The following is a 21,439-nucleotide window of genomic DNA, read 5'->3' as shown; positions in this document are numbered from 1 at the left end:
TTTCCTATATCTTGTTGGGATTCTTGGTCATTTCCCCTTTTATTCTGGTATTCTTCTGGAAAGATTATTATTTTAAGTACAATAATCGTCTACTCTTTGTCATTGGTAAGTTCATATATCAGATGGACCTGTAAATCTAACTAGTTGTATGTATTTACATGTTTGATATATAATGAATCTTCATATTCGTGTGTTCCCGAATATAGGTTTGGTATTTAGTCGTTCCTTGACGCAATACGCGATTACAAATATACTAGCATGGTTTTTTATATATTACAAGGATAGCCTTGTCACGTCTTCAATTTTGAGCAACGCTCAAAGTTCATTATCGTCGCTTTTGGTGATATTTATGGCTCATGCAGCTGACTCGTATGTTGGAAGATTCTACACGCTCTTGTTTTCAAACACGGCGTATATAGGGGTAAGTATATATATATTACACTGGTTTAACTAGATATCACTTTCATTTAGCTTCTTGTGTTCTTAGCGAAGTGTCGTTTACGAACCACCTCGAACGTGATCCATATTTCCGACCTTCCATAGTTGTAATTGTGGCCCCTTCCATGATATATGCTCTTCAGTTAGTGTCATAAAGTAACTAAACAACACTTAAGGGTTGTTGGCGATCTTTTGCCGGGTCAATATAAGAGGTCTGATTGACTAAGAGATTCCATGAGTCATTAAGAGGTGTAACTAAACACACTCTACCTCTGACCTACTCAAAGGTAATGGAATCATTAAGAAGCTACCAAACAGCATCATAAATTTATATTGGTTGAAAGATTAAACTAAACTTAGTATGCTACATGTATAAATAAGATTCTAAGTGTCATTACTGTAAATTTTGTTTTATGGCACTCAAAAATGTATATTATAAACAAGATTGCAAAAGTCGCTAGACGGACAACTAATGAGTTGGAAGTACATGTGGAGTACCCAAAGAATACGAATGTTTTAAATATGTTAAAATAAGCGTAATTCACGTTAAAAAGGTAGCCTAGTTGACTTAACTTTGACCGCCTAGCCTCTAACTAAGCGGTCCTAGGACCGACTAGTCGGTCTTGGAATCCGAATTTTACAGATTATAAATAGAGTTGCATGCATGTATTGAGCAAACTGCAATCGAAATATGAAATCAGTGTAATCGCATTTCAAGTTTGTGTGTTATGTCTTTCAGTCCAACAAAACCAAACACTGATTTGAATTTCTTTAAAATAACTAATTCATTAAGCATGAAACTTATAGGATGCAATTTTAATAATAGTATTACTGTTTATATTATTTATGTAAGATTAATTAAGTTAAAATAAAAATATGCCGCGAAACAATAATAGCTTAATAAAAAGTGAATAATGAATTTGACTTATTAATTGTGGTGGTATTAGTCTAATACTACTATGTGTGTTTCATTTTTTGAATTTTCTAAGCTTGTTTTTTTAATGCACTTTAGAAAAAAACTTTACCTTCTCTTTGTTTGAAAAGCCCATCATATCATAACTACACTGATTTTTACATCGAATCTTTCGGTACAGGGCTTGATGCTTTTGTGGCTGTTCAATCCATACGATATCATATGGCTTGATTTGATCTCACTGGTTTTAATATCTCTTGGAACATCAGGAGCCTATATTTTAGAGGATGTCATAAAGGACGTAGTGAACCACATTGACGAGTCAGAAGATCAGGATAAAGAACGATCTCTTGCACGTGCAGAAACCTGGTTACGTTTAGCACACGTGTCTGGATCCCTTTCCGCAATCCTTTGGGTTGCCGTTGATGCTGTTGGTGGGGTTATACCGTCTTGGGAAAGTTCGGTCTTAATTTGCATTATCGCAATGACAGCCACTTCGATTATTTTTTGCGTAGGTCATAAAAACTATCATCAGGGCGAGTTGACAAAAAGACCCTCTCAGATCTTCTTTAGACTGATTGGTAATGGTATTAAGAAGCTTTCCAAGTACATTATACCACGGTACTTATTCATTTTACTCTCTTTTGATTTTATTTTCTAAAGATTGTAATCATTATTAATTTATTATTAGTCATAGTGTCAAACTAAACTATCCAAAGAGATGATAAAAATCAAAAATAAGATTGATAAATCCGGGTTCAACCCGCTGTCGCCCAACAATTTTAGAGACCTAAAGCGATAGACAAATTTGGAGCCCTTCTTCATTTCACGAGTATAAAACCTACTCTTTTATTCGGGTTTAAGACAGACAATATTAAGTTTTTTTTATAAAATAAATGTAGTATTATGCCAGTAAATAGTATTTTTATGTAGTAATTCGTAATAGCTAACAACTTCAAGTTATATATCGAGTGGTTTCGTGTTCCTTATATAAAATTATAAAATTTAGAAACTTTTTTTTAACAAAAATGAGTGATCTATATACAATATAAGATTAAGATATATGTATATAACTAAATAAAAGCTTAAATGAAAATTGAGAAACAAGGAAGAACAAATAAATTACCGTATGAATCATAATCGCTAAGAATATGTGTGTTAAAATAAAAATATATAGATTTAGAAAGTAACACAACTAAGAATCGAATTTGAATTGAGAAAACAAAGAAAGGAAGAAGAAATAGCATTTAGCCATTACACTAGGAGAAGATTATGCTTTAAAAATGAATTACATTAATTATTAACACATATTTCTTATTATATATATATATATTTAAAAAGTTTGAAACTAAGACCTTATTTATTAGGGGTCTCAAGCCCTAGTCTCATCCAAAAATATTATTGGGTCGGCCTTAGGTCAGCTGAGAACGTACCTACATATGCTTTTGTGGTCTCGATGACACAATCGTGGTGTTTGCAGGATCACATCCTTTGAGGATGTGGTATTGATGGGTTTGACTCTAACTATGAGTGAGACATGGATCGCTTGCACATTTCCCTTCCCGATTTTGTTCTTAACAGTTTCTCTAAAAAAGACACACACACACACCCCACATACACCCCCACCCCCTAAAACACAACATACGTTGACGAGTTCCTTTTTAGTGGAATCGTCTAGAGTCTAAGGCTGAAGTTTGTTCTATCCCTTCGCCAAAATACAATCTTTGAATGTCTTCGAGCTTAGGAGTTACTAACGGCCATCCCCATTGAAGGACTAGGCTAGCATATATATGTAGCTTTGAAGTATCGTGTTAATCTTAAGTATTGGCCAATAATCCCTATATTTCAGCTGATGAGCCATGCCTAGTTTGGCGCAAGTTTTCTTTGGATTCTTTTAGCGATCTCGTAGTCCGTTGCAAGGAGTTACATGGGGTTAAACATCGGCATTTCTTAGTGATGTTTTGTGCGATTTTCTAAAACGCGTGCATGAGTTTATGCTAAAATGAAGGCCATTGTGAACTTTTTAACGAAAGACTGTCAAGGATGTCTACTATATGGTAAGATGATATTTTAGTGTTGTGGGTAGGCATGGGAAAACACACTTGTGTGGACCTCATAGAAGTATCCCTCTTCTAGGGATCAAGAACAATGAGTTTGCTGCGGGTAAGACTGTGTTGACGGCAAAATCATGCAAAGTTGCTAAACACGAGAAAACATGTTTAGAGAATAAACACGTATTTATCCATTTTTCTTTTGATACATTTGCTTTCTAGCCTAGAGGCTACATGGTTCAGCGGGTCGTGCATAGTAAATTTTCACTCCTAAGGCCCAAATCTTTGTTTTTATTAAGATTGGTTTCCGGGAAGGGGGGTTGCGGCACAACTTGTTGTATGTTAATCTGTCACTTTATTTTAAATCGTTTGGTTAATGAACCAACAATTTTCGAGGAAAGCAAACGTTATACTAACACCCCTTACAAATCTATACCCAAATTTGAGATACAACAAAAAGTTCTTTCATGGAGTTCATATAAGTTAAACTTGGTAATTGTAAATATTTTGTATATCTATATATGAGTGTTACAAGGATATATATATATAAATTATAGATAACATAATCATAAAACACTTAAGTCTATTCATATCTCGTGTTTGTTCATATTCCAAGTCTTTTCATATTTTGTCTAATAATAGAAAACTGTGATCATTTAGATTTTAGTGAGGAACCTATTTCTATAGAATAGTCTTTGTAAATCGGGGTTTAGTTGTATCTACTTATATTGAGCTTCTATCCACATGCACATTGAAAAGTGCAGGGTAAAAAGTGAATATGTTGACTTTTAGGTGTTCCTAGTAGGTTTTGTGTATTAAATCTGACCTGCTTACAACATATGCTAAGAGTGAGCTACACCACCAGTAATGAGATACAATACACTACCAATGATCCTCAAATACTCTTATTGATCGCCTCTATTTTTAAAAATATGGTCGCTGATTTCGAAACCAAACTTTGCCTAGGATTATTACATTATAATTTTTGTGTGACCAATGAATATGGTTGTAAAAATCCCGAATATCACCGATTACTCCCAGTTAATCCCAATTAATCCTGATTAATTGCTAGTCTCATCCCATCGCCTGGCTAGCGATTATGACAACACTGCAAATGAGAAATCAAAGAATTACATTACTTTTGAATATAGTAGTTGTGGTCATTTTTTACAGTAAAAATAATCTAAATCATTATGACTTTATATATGACTAGGTGTTGCATGAAATCTCCAAGACCAGATAAACCCATTCAAAATATAGAAACTGAAAAGCTTGACTATGTAAAGATTCCAAAGGAAAGACGAACGACACGATATCTAGATACCAAAGGTAAGGAACCCAAAGCTGGGAGTACTTCTCATGAACAAGCAGATACTGTGATAGTAAAAAGTCTTTTAAGAATGCTTCCTATGTGGGTGATGTTTTTTGTGGTATCCATAATGTCAGCAACTGGGGCTACCTTCTTTTATCTACAATACAGCAACCTAAATGTGACCCACAATATACCAATTCAGATCTACAGCGTTTTTCAGGGTTTCTCAAGCTTTGTGATCCCCGTTTTGTATAACAAGATTAACTGTTTCAGTGAAAATGAGAAGACGAAGAAGGAGAAGGTCCGAATTGGTATTGGAATGCTATGTGGAATATTTAGTTGTATTTTCGCTTGGCGACTGGAGGTTCATAGGTTAAAAGAAGTCGGTTATTAGAGTGATAAGGATTCAAATACTTCCATAAGTTCTCTTTGGTTAGTGCTGTTAGGATTAAACGCACACACGAAACCGAACACACACACGAAAGCAATAAACGAACACGAGGATTTAACGTGGTTCGGTCTAAACTGACCTACGTCCACAGGTGGCAACTAGGTATATCTTTATTGAGTGACAAATATTACAAGTACATAATGTTGTTTATATAGAGACTGAACTAGGGTTAGTAAATTATTATGCAAGAAATCTAAACCGGGCCGGGCTTGGGCCCGACCGCCCACACCCGTCTCCTCTTTTGACTTCATATAATAAACCGGGCCAACAAGGCCTACGAACCCAACAATCTCCCACTCGGAGGCCTTGAGTACTCTCGTCTGCACTCCTGATTGTACTTCTGTAATCTGAACATTAAACTTCTTCTAGTTGCCACCGCCTTCTCATCAATTAACCTGAAGGCCCGTTGAAGCTCCCCGGAGCTCCAACACGTCAGTCACGGCTGAAACTGCCCCTGACCCATTCCCTGTCCCTACCGGCTCCCACTGTAACGAACTACCGGATCCTGAGATAACCTGAGAACAAACACTCTCCATATTCAGCAAGTAATTCATTGGAGAGACTTTTACAGCTTGAATACTGGTTTTCTTAATCCACTGTCGACCTGGAACTGTAACTGAAACACGACCTGTGCTCCCACTGTCACGATGTCCCCCAACTGATTTAACCTTCCTAGCTCGTTCATCCTGAATCTTCACTTTGGCTCTGGGTTTGTTACTTGCAAAACGAACCTTCTTCTGCCCACGAGATTCTGTGAACCGGACTTTGTCTTTCACCAAAACTGGATCCACTCCTTTCGGTGACATATCGACCATATACAACGAACCCATTTTCTTGCCACGAGCAACCACGAGATTCCCTTTGACTACTTTCCACTGCCCATTCCCGAACTTAACATCGTGCCCTTGGTCATCCAACTGCCCAACTGATATCAAACGTTTCTTCAAACTTGGAATAACCCTCACGTCTTTCAAAGTCCAAGAAGTACCGGCTGAAGTTATCAAATCAACGTCTCCCATACCCGTAACCTCTAAAATATCATCATTCGCTAGTCGAACCTTTCCAAAATCCCCAAATTTAAGATTCTTCATCGTTTCACTATAGTGAGTGGCATGAAACGATGCACCAGAATCCATCACCCAAGCATCAACGCTACTCTCAACACTACAAACCAAAGCCTCATCACTACTGACCCCGTCATCTGTGTCGTCTTCTGTAACGTTCACCTCTTTCTTACCATTCGGACACTGATTCCTGAAGTGTCCTTTCTCTTTACAACCCCAACATTCAATATCCTTACGAGTCTTAGACTGACTCCTCTTCCTGCTCCCACTGCCTCGCTGTTTTCTCCTGCCTCTACCTTCTGTGACTAGCATATTGCCTGATGATTCACCTGAACTTCTGCGTCTTGAATCTTCTCCCAAAATCAGATCTCGAATCCCATCGAAAGTAATATTTGTAGACGAACTACAAACTGCAGTCACTGTTTGCGACCAACTGTCGGGCAAAGAGGATAATAACAAGAGACCTTGAACTTCATCATCAAACTTAATGTCAACTGACACTAAGCGGGACAAGATCGAATTAAGATTATTGATATGAGTTGTAACTGACCCACCCTCTTTCATTCTTGTTGTCACTAGCTCTCGGATAAGATAGACTTTATTCGCTGCCGAAGGCTTCTCATACATGTTGGATAGTGCGTCCATCATACCACGGGCTGTGGTTTCTTTCATGACGTTAAACGCCACATCTTCCGACAACGACAATGTAATACAAGCCCTAGCTTTCTTGTCTAACTTCTTCCAATCTGCTTCTGACAACTTTTCTGGTTTTTCATCCTCAAACACTACATCCAAGTCTTTCTGACAAAGTAGTGCCTCAATCTGCATCTTCCACCAACCGAACTTCTGTCCGTCACTTCTGTATCGAAACATTTCCGTCTTCTGCCATAACAATGACTAAAACGAAAAACTGGATAAAAACAGAGACAGACACAACAATGGCACGAGCCTGAACTTAACAACTGTTCTACTAAACTCTGTTAAAAAATCAACCTATTTATACGCAGCGGAATATCGAACTGAAAATCAGAAACCGAAACTTTAAACTGAAACGATAAACCTGACAAACGCGGTTGGCACTGGTTCTCGATTTCTTTAACGTTTCTTCTGACTTGACAACTGTTCTTCAAAAAATAGGCTCTTGATTCAATTGTTCCCGGCTCGTACTTTGCAATAATATATGATCTCCACCCAATATATAAATATTTTCTATTTCTTAATCCTACCAAAAAATATTGAACTTGGGCAACAGCCTAAGTCACGGACCAACAGCAAACCAAAATAGACCACTTTTAATTTGCTAGGCCCATGTGGGATCTGGTCCAAAGAAACATAAAATATCTCGGTCTCCAACCTACTTGGAAATCACACTCCAAGTCAAAACAAACCTATCTTCACGGGACGACGCATACGATGAGATACCAATGGTGATGCTCTGATTAATAGCTTTCAACAAAATAAAAGAACATCAAACTAACCATTGATCGTTGGCGACAACAATTCTAGCGATGGCGGAAACTGCCAACCGTTGGTTACTGGTGGTGTATGGCGGTGGACTGAACCCTAGTCGCGATCGTCGGGCTGGGTTTAGTGGCGGCGAAACAGCGGCGGCGTAAACCCTAACGACAATCGGAGAACCGTAGCGGCGGCGGAACCCTAGCGCAGTAGGGTGGCGGCGGCTGGATGGTTTGGCGGCGACTCGGCTGGTTCAACGTGTTCTTCGCGTGATCCGAACCTAAGCTCTAGATACCACTTGTTAGGATTAAACGCACACACGAAACCGAACACACACACGAAAGCAATAAACGAACACGAGGATTTAATGTGGTTCGGTCTAAACTGACCTACGTCCACGGGTGGCAACTAGGTATATCTTTATTGAGTGACAAATATTACAAGTACATAATGTTGTTTATATAGAGACTGAACTAGGGTTAGTAAATTATTATGCAAGAAATCTAAACCGGGCCGGGCTTGGGCCCGACCGCCCACACCCGTCTCCTCTTTTGACTTCATATAATAAACCGGGCCAACAAGGCCTACGAACCCAACAAGTGCCTCAATTTTGTGTGCTTGGGTGCATGGAAGGACTTACTCTGAAAGGGGTGTTAAGAAATTCTACGTTACGAATGACAGGTTTACCAGATCTAATTGATTATGGAAATGAATATATCGAAATTGTGATGGGCTTAGGATACTTGATGATCATCATCCTCCTCATAGTATTTAATAGCCTAAAGGGATGGTTTGGGTATACTATCAACGACAGTCGGCTAGACAAGTATTATAAGGTTTTGATATGTGTATGCTCGGTAAACTTCGTATTATATTGTTGTATCTCAAGATTTTATTACAAGGACCAAGCCATGGATAATAATGATCGGGAACGAGAGAATCAAGACTTGGCGGATGATCATCATTAACAACATGAAAACTTAATGTTGATTACTATCTCAATGCTTTGGGGGTTATCTATATAGGTTTATGTTTCAACTCTGTAGTTTAATGTACTATTTTATCATTTTATTTTGTCATCCGTTGAGAAATTTTATTGAACTTAGCTTTCTATAAATATTATTGTGTAGTTGTCTTCCCGAGCCTCTCATCAAGAGCTAGAGTCACCTACTATACAAACCAAAAAGTTTCTTGTATCTTTCCTTTCATAAAAGGAGGGCCCTAATAATGTTAAGTCTTTTCCAAAAGTGAAATGTATATGAACTCTAAAACCCGAAAATTTTGATGTTTAATTCAACGATGGTTATTTAACAAAAAAGATATGGTTGTAATGACATTATCATATTTATAAAAGACCACGTTTCGAACCGCGTAAGGGTTAAAAGGGTTTGTAAACCGGGCAAAATCAATGAAAGCTCACCATTCTACAAATCAAACAATATGATGGTGTGAGGACAAAAAAGAGAAACCACCATGAAACACGGTATAGAATAAACAACCAAGAAGGGGGCTGCGAGAAATGAAATTGATATGTTTAGAGGAAATGAGATTCCATTTGGTAATAGATGATTTCTTTTCTTTCTTCAACCAAACACACTAATATTCATTACCTTTTAATGAATCATTTTATTCATCTTTCGTTACGCCATACCAAACGCTGTCTAACTTCCTCATGGTTTGGTTTATGTTGGTAAAACCCTGGATCTATGTTACTTGCAACATAAATACTTTCTATCAAACCATGGACCGAGATAAGCTAACTGTTACAAAAATTTTGTCTGAAATGACGAAGTTTTCAAGCTTTGTAGCGACAATAAGTCGTGGCAACACCCTTTTGCGACGACAAGTTGCAAACCTTTTCGCCGCCTAGGTGATGTTGATATAGGTCTGGAAGTCGTTGCTATAGAGTTCAGTTTTTGTGACGACTTATCATCCTATAGGCTTTCGTTGCAAACATCTTTGAGTGATAAAAATAAAGATTTAGTGATAAACAAAGTTTAAAATTACCTATAAATAAAATAAATTAATCTATAGCGACGATTTACGTTGCTACTTATATTTATTATAAAATTAAGAATAAAGGAGATTTTTTGTAGCGACGAGACGTCGTTGCTATAGGGTAATAAATTGTTTTTTTCTTTTTTGTATTTTAACTAAAATTTCTCCTAAGTTTTTTTTTGTAAATTATATGTGAGGGGAATTTAAAAATTATATTGTATGGTTATAGTAGTTGTGATTAAGGAGAGGGGAAATGTTATATACGAAAAAGTTAAATTTACGATTTCACTGTTCACACCGTATAATCAATCTGTTTTAATATTTTCTGAAAGTAGTTTTGAGCAAAGGAAAGATAAATTATAATTATAAAAGTATAAAATTGTATTATTTAATTGACAAGGAGAGAGAAACTGTAGTAACTTTTAATGTAATTATATGATATATATGGATATATGGTAGAGAACTGAATGTGAATGCTTTAAGTAGTTAACTTCCGGGAACCCCAATTACGTCATGGTTGGCAATAAAAAGTCCCAATGAACATTGTCGAAAGCTTTATCAAAATCGAGAATTTGATGGCCACATTTAACATGAAGTCACTGCTTGCTGTTATAAAATATCATAATCTCATCCAAAAACGTAAGGAATAGCTCAGCTAATCACTTTCCTCGTATTCTTAGGAAAATGCTTATAGCCTTATAAGATCATATTTTTTTGAGTGTGTGGGTGTGGGTGTGTGTGTGTGTGTGGTGTGGGGAGAAGTTGGATGGGTTTGTATTTAACCCACCCATTCGATGGCTCCTACGATTTTCATCCTCTGCAAGATTGGCATTTTGGAGCATTGCCGAAGTTTGGACGAAAACGCAGAGAGCTCAAATCAAATGATTTTTTTCACAAACGAGTGGGGCTCAAATTTTCGGCAAACAATAATTAAATTTACACTACGTATACAAAGTTGCGGATGAAAAACGAGTTAATTTACATTGCTGCGCAAAATAACAGCACCCCTGACTCTCACTATGCTTCGTCCCTGTCTTGGAATGGTTTAAAGTTAATTAAAGAGTTACATATAATTGTCAAGTTTGATATAATTATTTAATTGCTTTATTATTTTTATTAGAGTACTAGTAAAGGATTAATATTTAGGTATATATATCGACTCGTGATCAGGATGTAATCAAATTCGAGTTATTTTTTTTTTATTCATAGAATTTAATATATTTCAATATTAATCGTTTCTCAACTACGCTTGTATCATCAACTCACCGCCTCATTAACCACATGGGAAAAAAAGATTTACTCAAAAAAATTATATACGCGGTATCATTTTTATATTGTTGACAAAATTACAAACTTTGTCATTTAAATAAATGTGATTTATGGATTAAATCATTTAAAAAGTTTATTTGCGTGCGATATCCTTTATATGGCAAAATACGCTTACCTTTTGTCCTTTATACCAACTGCCATTCAAAAACTCAGTTAAATCCAAACATGCCAAGATTTAACGGGGTTTGTTTAACATATTTTATGTAGTTTCTTTTTCTAATAATATATTTACTTTGGTTTTAATTATAAGACAGAATTACAAATTTTGTCCTTTAAAAAAAGCCAAATTACGGTTCGTGTCCTTTTTTTAGTTTCCTTGCAGGCGGTGTACTTTAAACTTTTTTTTTTCTACACGTTATGTCCTTTACGCTAACTGGGTTAGAAAAACTCAGTTAAATGCCCTCACGTGAGGCGCATGTGAGGGCATTTTTGTCTTTTCGTCTACCCTGCAACTTCTTCTTCCTTTTTCTTCTTCATTGTGCCTCTGATACGTGAGTTTGATCCTTCAGATTATATGTGCCTCTCAGCAACAGGATGTTGCCTAACATAGACTCCAAAATTCAATCGATAACAGTAATATGCAATCAAGTTAATTACTGAAGAAATCTAAAGTACAGATTACAGTTAAATTAGGTAATCAACATAGATTTCAAACTTCAATCAATAACAGTAATATAAAATCTCAAGAAATCTGAAGTTGAGATTACAGTTGAATCAATAATCATCTTTCCCTAATTCTGTAAAAAGAATGTTACAATTCGACCTAATTACTACAGAACACTGTTAAATTAAGTAATTAATTAATACAATCAATAATCGTGTAATCGATCTTTAACATAACACAATCCAATTCAGATTACAGTTAAAACATTAAAATTCAACCTAATTACTAATTAAAGAATGAATAACCGTCAATTTGAGTGCTAATTGAGGAATTAGATAATTAATCGCAGACTGAGTGCCAAATTAGGTAAATAACAACAAAATTAACGATCAATTCGTAATTAACGAACTAATTTCAGCAATTATGAAACCCTAGAAAACTGTAAAGGAGTTATAGAGGATTACAAATGGCTATAAGAGGACACGGTCCATTCTCGTTCTGAAGTACGATTCTAGTAGCGTTTCCTGAGAAGTATATCTTCTTCGTTCGATACATCGTTTGATTAACCGGCTGCTTCTCTTGCCACTTCGACAGCAGTTCCGACGGTGAAGCCATTGCAGCAGCTTCTAGTAACAATTACGAACTGAATACTGTAATTGAGCGTGTTACTATGTGTAATTGAGCGTGTAATTTGGTAGGTGTGAAGATGATGGGAAGTTGAGAAAGGAAAATGAAGAAGAAAGAGGAAGAAGTTGCAGGGTAGACGAAAAGACAAAAATGCCCTCACATGCGCCTCACGTGAGGGCATTTAACTGAGTTTTTCTAACCCAGTTAGCGTAAAGGACATAACGTGTAGAAAAAAAAAGTTTAAAATACACGGCCTGCAAGGAAACTAAAAAAAGGATACGAACCGTAATTTGGCTTTTTTTAAAGGACAAAATTTGTAATTCTGTCTAATTATAAATCTTAAATATTATGCGTAAATAGACTTAAATGCCCTCACATGCCAAGACTTAACAAGGTTTTTGGATGCCAGTTAGTCAAAATGACGAAAATCAAACAAACATGTCTTTTAAAGGACACCGCCATCAAATAATCTTTTTAAAAAACACGATTCATAATTTGCATATGTTTAAAGAACAAAATTTATAATTCCGTGTTACAAGATATCCAATAAGTTTATGCTATTATGATAGAATTTAGTATAACAATTTTTTTAGCGGTCAACAAACAGAGAATCACGCAGGAACTCCATAGGGGGTGACCCGATGACAAAAGAACTCCAAGTTATCTTTAATTCCAGGAAAAACCGCCCGCCCGAAGACTCACTGATGGTAAAACCCGGACGCCCTTATGATCGAATTAACTTGAGATCACAAAGTGTTGTCAGTGGAGTTTGAACTTGAGAGACTCAGGCTTCCTACCACTAACGAATTTAGTTGTATGATAATAAAAAATATAATAATATAAAGTATGTAAATTGCTTCTTTTTTTGTGAATTATATACTTTCCAACTTTTAAACAAACAGTTTTTATCAAATGAAAGGTGTTAAGATTATATATATAAATACATTATTACTTATAAAATAAAATTTGTTGTAATTGCTGCTGCATAACATTGCTTGATTCAATCTATAGACGTTCCTACTGAAAACACGATCGTTTCTTGTTTTCCACAATAACCCATCCGTATAAATAATCAAGCCTATACAGCTATACTTTCCTCGTGGTTTCTAAAACTTTTGCCTAACTTTGAGTCATGCATAACTCATAAATATATGGTAAGTGTAACTATATTAATGTATAAATGTTCTAATAAAAAAGACAATCTTTATACAAAATAAAGTATACTATGTAAGAACTATAACTATAAATAGTACACACAAGTTGTATATTTCCTCTCAAAGCATTTACATACATACCAAAAAATTGTTTATTATATATTTTTTTAATATAGCACATATCTCATTTCTATACGTATTTACATTTAATTAAACAATATATATATATATATATATATATATATTGCCTTTTACTTTTTTTTTATCACAAAATATATGTAAAGAGAATATACTATCAAATTTGTTTAAACTTTCCAAATAAGGAAAAATATATTCCAAACACAAACATTATTATTAAACATCTAAAGTACATATAATAATCCTTGCATACCTCACCATTTCGATCCATCGATGTCTCCTAGGATCTTCAACCTCCCTCAAGACATTATCTTCAACATCCTCTCTCGTCTTCCCGCCAAATCCCTCATTCAATTCCTACATGTTTGCACTTCATCCAAGCCTTTGATCTCCCACCCTTGTTTCACCAAGCTCCACCTCACCTCCTCCGCCGCAGCCGATAACCACCGCATCCTCATTTACTATGAGACCACCGATTACATCAACTACTTCTACTCCCTCCGATCTCCACTCACCTTCCAAGAAACCCTCAAATTTCACCCCCCTTGCGAAGCCCTTAATGGGTACCTTCAAGTTGTGGGATCCGACACGGGGTTAATTTGTTTGTTCGATACAAATTATCATGCAAATGATGGTAATGTAGTTCTCTGGAACCCTAGTATTCAAAAGCTAAAGATTATTGATGACCATCATGTTGATCATAGTAGGTTTTCACACATTGTTTTGGGGTTTGGTTTTGTTTCAAGGACTTGTGAGTTTAAGGTTGTGGAGATCGCTTATGATTTGGATGATTATAAAACTAAGAACTTTGTGTATATTTATACACTTGGTACTAATTCATGGAAGAAAAAGGAAGGTTTGAGGGCACCTTGTTATTTGACTAGGGGTTGGTCTAGTAATGTGTTAGTGAATGGTTTTGTTAATTGGTTAGTAATGAAAGACACTAATCGAAATGGTTTGTCTCGTTTTAATGTTATCATGGCATTCGACTTAGACAATGAGCGGTTTCTAGTTCTTGATTTACCGAAGAATATTGGTTCAAATTATCAACAAGCATAGGTTCGTACGGGGAGGAATCTATATCTTTGTCGTTGTATGCTCGTTATGTTCGTGGCAATGTTGAAATATGGGACGTTTGGGTGATGGGAGATTATGGGGTAGTGGATTCTTGGAAGAAAGTTTTTGTGGTTTCGCAGCCTTCGATTAGGTTTCCACCGTTGTTGATGAAGAGTGATCGGGAAGTTTTGATTGTGATGGATGATGGAAGGCTTATGTTGCTTGATGCAATCAAGAATGAGATGCAAGATCTCGAGACTCAAGGTTTGTCTAATACGTTTTGTGCTATTAGGTATCCCGCTAGTCTTGCTCTCCTTCATGGTTGATAGAGATAATTTTGAATGCTAGAATTTCTTAACTTATGGTTTTAATGTTTTAAGGTTGTGTTATTGACAATTTGTGTGAATGGATTTATATATTAAAGTTTTAATGGTTATTATGTTTTGGCTGTTGATGTTTCATATGTTATGTTGTACATATGTACTTGTTTAGATTTTAGATAGATGGTAAAACACAAATGCTCTAAACTATAATTTATATGCTATTTCACTTGCTAACGATCATATAACAAGGTCTGATATTTGATCTTATTTACCGAGTGCTGCCTCGCCCTAGTCATGTCATTATACCATTGGAGTATCATTATCCATAAACAAAATTGAAATTCTGCGTTTATAAGTTAACTATCTTTTAGCCCTTGTATATTCGTATTAGCATTATATGACCCACAAAAGCATTAACAAGACAATTTAAACTTAGCATTAGACTATTATTATAGTTATTTTGGTTGTGTTATATGTTCATCAGTTCATGTAACATTAAGACTAATTATTAGACTTAGGTTTAGTATTATAATTATTATTATGTGTTTTGGTGGTTAATTAACGAACACATATCCTAACCCTTGCAACGTTTCCTGCAACGGTTGTGTACTTTGTACACGCCAAATACACTATAAGTATGTGTATCCGTTGTAATACATTCACCAAGTTATTAGTACCATTAACGTTTGTTTGCCGATTCACTCATCCGCTGCAATTTACACACACAATCACAATATTGTTTCACTTCTTCAATTATCAGTTAGTTATCAATGAACAAGAAGTTGGCCAACCATTTCAAAGACCTAATATGTGAACTAATTGATAGAAGCCCCATAAGAATTTTTAGATCCGTACATATTTTAAAATTTTAGCCCCATAAGATTGGCTTATATGTTGGAAATTAAGGCCAAAAAACAAAACTCAGCAATGGGTTATGTGATCAAATAAAGACTCTTTCTTTTGTTCAACAAACTTGCCCACCAATTACATAGACTTGAACTATATTATTTTTATTTATAATAAAACTTTAACTTAGAAAACAAGAAAACCTCTTCTAAGATGGAAACCATGTTTTTATGTATCAAAACAAACAATATAAAATAAAACTCATACTAAAAATAACTAAAAGTTAATTAAACTAGAATCAAAGTCATTATACATCAAAGCTCAAGAACAGTCAAAATATAATAATTCACATGATGAACCACATATATACCATATATCGTACCGATGAAAAAAAATACTTATCCCTTAATTTGTGACTTGTCCTGAGTATGAAAACGGTGTTTATTCGTGCATAGAAAACTACAACGAAATCTGACGGTGAGCTCCAAGTTCACCGCAAAAGCCATTGTCGTATTTAATTCCTCCCATTGCTTCAGCAAACCAGGCAACCTAGGTGCGGTCATGTAAACATTAACTTCCTCATGGTTTGGTTTATGTTGGTAAAACCCTGGATCTATGTTACTTGCAACATAAATACTTCTATCAAACCATGGACCGGGATAAGCTAACATAGTGATGTTGAGATCGTCATATGACACCGATGCTAGTTCATTTCGGTTCTTGAATGTCACATTTAAGTTGATCGGCTGCTTCATTTCTTCGGCACTTATATTGCCCGGTTCTTTGTCAAATATGGGATGGTGATATTTGATATAATATTCTGGTGTAAAGGGATATTTACATGTGGTTACAAGAACAAGTGCTACATATAAAATCAAAAAACTTATATAGAAAATATAGAAATAAACTTTGGTTTTTCTAGGTATAATAATGCGTTGTTCATTTACCAAATCATTGTCGTTCGGGTCCTCTAAATCGGTTTCGATCTCCATGCTCAAGGGATGTTGTTGTTCTGGAGTGTTGGTTAAAACATGATTATTACCATGTTTTTGATCACCGGCTACAGTGTCACCCAAACTATCACCCATTGCGTTTATGATCGGTGAAAAATATGAGGCGGTTTCACGAATCCAACTCGCTAAACGGAATAATCGATTAACAAATCCCATTAGTTTCTATGAGAAAGAAAGAAAGAGTACTGTGGTGTTTGGGCGTTGAAAGTTGTTTATTCTTCTTCAAAACAGTCTATCTTGATTCGCATAAAGTAATTAGATATATGGTGGGTTTTATATTGAAATTATATTATATATATTCCAATTAATTTGTGAATGAGAAGTATGTGTAGCCGTGTAGGGGAGTTGAACACGTTTCTTTAATTTACCACCTAGCTAAAGTTGGATATATACATGCATCCATGTGTTTCATACTTTCATGTGTTGTTACATTCAATGTCACCACTAAATGTTGAACGGGTCATAATAAGACGAAAGAGTTGAACAATCACCAAAGATATAGTCACTAACATAAGTTTCCGTCGGTAATCACCAACAGATACGTCGATTCACATTAGAAAAGAAGTTTTTTTTACAACTGAATTGTAAGAAATTTGTTGAAAAATCCAGTTTCTAATGGTTTTTCAACAAAAAAGTTTTTGGAAAAACACATGTTTGAAAACTGTTTTCAACCGTTTTCCAACAACTTTCTTACAAAATTACGACAAAAACATGTTGTTGTAAACTTTATACAACTTTCCTACAAAAACTATTTTGATTTAACATAATGTTTATTAGATAATATTATAGCAAAGTTGGAGCTTATATTTTTTGTTGGAAATTACTTGTCGTAAGAAATTTGTAGAGAATTTTTGTAGGAAAATGTCTTATTTTCTAGTAGTGTAAATATTGGGATAGCTAGGTAGGCTTCGACCCAGTTAGTTAACTTATTGATTAAGTTTTCAATTGAAATTTTCTTATGTTATTTTGCATAAAAATCTTATTCAAGTCTTCATTTGAAATTTATTTTCCAAAGACTTAATAAATTCCACAAGTTAGATATACTGATTTCAATTCCACACGTTTTGAAATGATGATAAGAGGCAATTAATTAAAACTTTAGTTGTAGTCAATAATCAATGTGGTAGTTGAGGGAGATATTGACTAAACCATTAAAAGTTTGAAACGGTATATATACAAACAGGAATCCCACAAAACACTTGACAAATTAACAAAATATATATATATATATAGCAAATTTATAAGCTAATTAACAAAATATAATCCCAAAGTTCAAAAAAACCTGTTATAATTATCTATGGATATTTCGCTTTTCATTTCCTATTTCGTTTTGGGATTCTTGGCCTTGTCTACTTTGGTTCTGATTTTCTTCTGGAAAGATTATTATTTTATCTACAATCATCGTCTCCTCTTTGTCATTAGTAATATCAAATGGATATATATCTCTCTAAAACTCTAAATCCAATTATATTTGTTTCGAATACACGTTTGATATACATACCAAATGTTATGTGTGTTCTCTCATACAGGTTTGGAGTTTAGTCGTTCTTTGACGAACTACGCAATTATAAGTGTACTAATATGGTATTTTACGTACTACGAAGATGATCTTGTCACGTCGGCTGTTTTGACCAACATCCAAGGTTCATTATCATCGTTGTTGGTGATATTTATGGCTCACGCAGCTAACTCGTACGTTGCAAGATTTTACACACTCTTGTTTTCAAACACTGCGTATATATGCATAAGTATATCTATCGTGTGTCTTAGTTGCATATTTCCGAGCTTCCTTGCTTGTTAAATATAGTATGCCCCTTCCGTATTGTGATCGTTAGATTCTTAAAATAACCAGAACAACTCTTGAATATATTTTTTATGATCGATCTTTATCTTCTTCCTCCACCACCAACAAACTAAAATTCCTAAGGTTAGAACCGAACCTTTTTTTTGTTTTTTAAGTTATCGGTGTTTTAGCAATACGATAACTGTTTCTAGGAGGTTTTTGGCATGTTTTGGTTTCTAGGGAGTTCGCTTTCTAAGGTTATCTAAGACAACAAACTAAAAAAATTTGACATTAGATATTCACGTGACACGTGGCATGTGAGCTCCTCGAATACGCTGATGTGGAAAACGAGGCTGCTCATTTGACTAGAACTGAGTATATGCCTTTGACTAGCAGCCCCCTGGAACAAGAGCTTCAACAACAAACCTGCACAAAACGTCACATCATATTTCAAATTTTCCTAAAAAAACCCAACTTTGTTCCTAAACAACAAACATCCACAAACTCCATTTAAATTATTTTGAAAGTGTATGTGTGTGTATATGTGAGAGAGTGGGGTTTTGGGTTCGTTCGCTTGGTCGTCTGCATCCGCAAACTAGGTCCGCGGACTTCACTTCCACAACGATGGATACTGGTGTTGGGGTTGGGGTTGGGGTTGTCCTCAAGATTCCACACAATTTGGACCTTGGGATGGGGAGCCCATTGTGAGTGCTCTAAGTTCAAAAGGTTCCTAGAATTAAATGCAGTCCGGGGGCTCGGAGGGTGTGCCAATAGCACCATCGGCCGGGGCATATAAGGTTCGAGGGCACAAACTTTTTTATACGTATCTATAATATATATAAACGAAAACATAAAAAATCCTACGTGCCGTGATGTGGTCGCTCCCCCTTTTTTGAAGTCACCAGATTTGCTTAATTTTTAAATGGAGACTTCTCATGCATTTGACCCGAATTCATGGGTATGGGTCTTACCAAACCCGGATATTCCTTAAACGGGTTATAATATCTCATTAAATAAAAAATTATTCTCACCAAATTATTGATGTAAAAATCCTATAAAATAGGATATACTAAAAATTAATATCTTATTTATTTTAAAAAAAGATATATATATATTATTTAAATTAAAAAACCAATTTTATAGTAAAAAAAATAAACGGGTCTTAGGTCTCATCAACCATAAGTATATTATTAACTTTCATAAATATTATTTATTATTAATTATAATTAAAAAACCAGTTTTATAGTAAAAAAAATAAACGGGTCTTGGTCTCATTAAAACCATATAGCTTTTAAACCGGGCTATAAAATCTCATTTATTTGTGAAACAATTTATTATCAAACCGTAAGTATATTATTAACTTTCATACAATAAAAAAATATAAATTCAGTAAATAAAAAATATTAGAACAAACATTATAAAACAACCCCCGTAATACGGGGGATAAAAACTAGTTACATATATATGTTTTTTTGGTTTTAAAAACAAGGTTATTTGCAATGATTTATGAGTTAAGTACACGCTCAGAATGGTTTCTGCTTTTAATAAACAGGTCGATAAAAGTTTTATCCATGTACGCTAGTGAATAAAAAAATTCCGTTAAGACATACGAGCCTTTTAATTTTTGCTCGGCCGAGGTATTTAAATTCTAGGAGACGGCCCTATAAACGCTTATGATTTTGCTAGACAACTAGAAAAAGTTCGGTTGAAGCTGTATGATATAAATTTTGTTTTCTATGAATTCTAGCTAGTGTCCTTGATGTTCAAATTTTGTATGAAAATAGTTACAAGATTATCCTTACAGGGGTTGATGCTTTTGTGGTTGTTCAATCCATACGATGCGAAATGGCTTGTTGTCATCTCACTAGTTCTCTTATCTCTTGGAACATCAGGATCCAGTATTTTACAAGATGTACTAAAAGACTTGGTGAACGACATTGATAAGTCACAAGACCGGAATAAAGAACGATCTCTTGCACGCACGAAAATCTGGTCACGCATAGCATACGTGTCAGGTGTCATGTCAGCGATTCTATGGGTCGCTACGGATGCTGTTGGAGGGGTTCATCCATCTTGGCGAGCTACATTCTTGATTTGCATGATCACAATAACAGTTACCTCTATTATTTTCTGTGCGGGTCATAATATCTATCACCAGGGTCAGTTGACAGAAAGACCCGGTTATGTCTTCTTTCGAGTATTTCGTGCGTGTATTAAGAAGCTACTGATCAAGTGCAGTTCCCGGTACTTAGATATTCATTTCACTCTCCCTTCTGATTTTGGTTTCCAAACATATTTTCACACGTTTTCTAGCGAAAAAAATATAGTGGAAATTCCTGGCGCGTTGTAGCGGGAATTCGGTCGGCGTCAGTATGGTTAATTGCAGTATCAGTATCGTACCGACACTCGACATAGCAATCGAAAAAGATAAAAACGAATAATGATACCGTTACCGATATTGTTTGGATAACATATGTTCGGGTTATTTTAGCAAAATTTGTAGTGGAACCCATAAAAACGAATACTATGATACCGAAGTTATTCAGGTGACATCGGTTCAGTTCATCATGGAAAATTACAAAAGTCTCAATTGTATCTGACCCCTTCAATTGTGAAGAAAAAAGAAACTTACTAGAACAACAAAAAAGGTAAACCGGGTCACTCTAAAGGAAACAAAACCAACAAATTAAAATGCAGTAGCTTTGACAGCTTGTACATTTGTGTTTGGTTTACTTACGCATTACGTACTACTCACAAGACGTTTCACAAATATTTAGATCGATACATAGATACGAATAAGCATGTAGCAACGGCATACTTAGATTTTATAAAACATCGTATTTTGTAAGTTATATGAAAAAATAGGCTCAAAATTAGTTATTAT

At 35.1% G+C, this 21,439-nt stretch overlaps 1 protein-coding gene and 1 pseudogene across 1 annotated transcript; both read left to right on the top strand.

The window, feature by feature from the left end:
• Window positions 1-349: 349 nt before the first annotated feature.
• Window positions 350-5,108, top strand: LOC143602418 (uncharacterized). Its single transcript, XM_077079530.1, has 3 exons — window positions 350-421; window positions 1,533-1,972; window positions 4,616-5,108. The coding sequence occupies exons 1-3, from the start codon at window positions 350-352 to the stop codon at window positions 5,106-5,108; spliced, it is 1,005 nt and encodes a 334-aa protein (XP_076935645.1).
• An 8,694-nt stretch (window positions 5,109-13,802) lies between these two features.
• On the top strand, window positions 13,803-14,972 carry LOC143602419 (F-box protein CPR1-like; annotated as a pseudogene).
• The last annotated feature ends 6,467 nt before the right edge of the window (window positions 14,973-21,439 follow it).

Source organism: Bidens hawaiensis, unplaced genomic scaffold, assembly GCF_021521415.1.
Source record: "Bidens hawaiensis isolate Kalapana, Puna unplaced genomic scaffold, B.hawaiensis_p1.1 tig00058904_1, whole genome shotgun sequence".
In the NCBI taxonomy this organism is placed as follows: domain Eukaryota; kingdom Viridiplantae; phylum Streptophyta; class Magnoliopsida; order Asterales; family Asteraceae; genus Bidens; species Bidens hawaiensis.
Note: the sequence above shows the minus strand (reverse complement) of the source record. Positions and strands in the feature narration are given on the sequence as shown.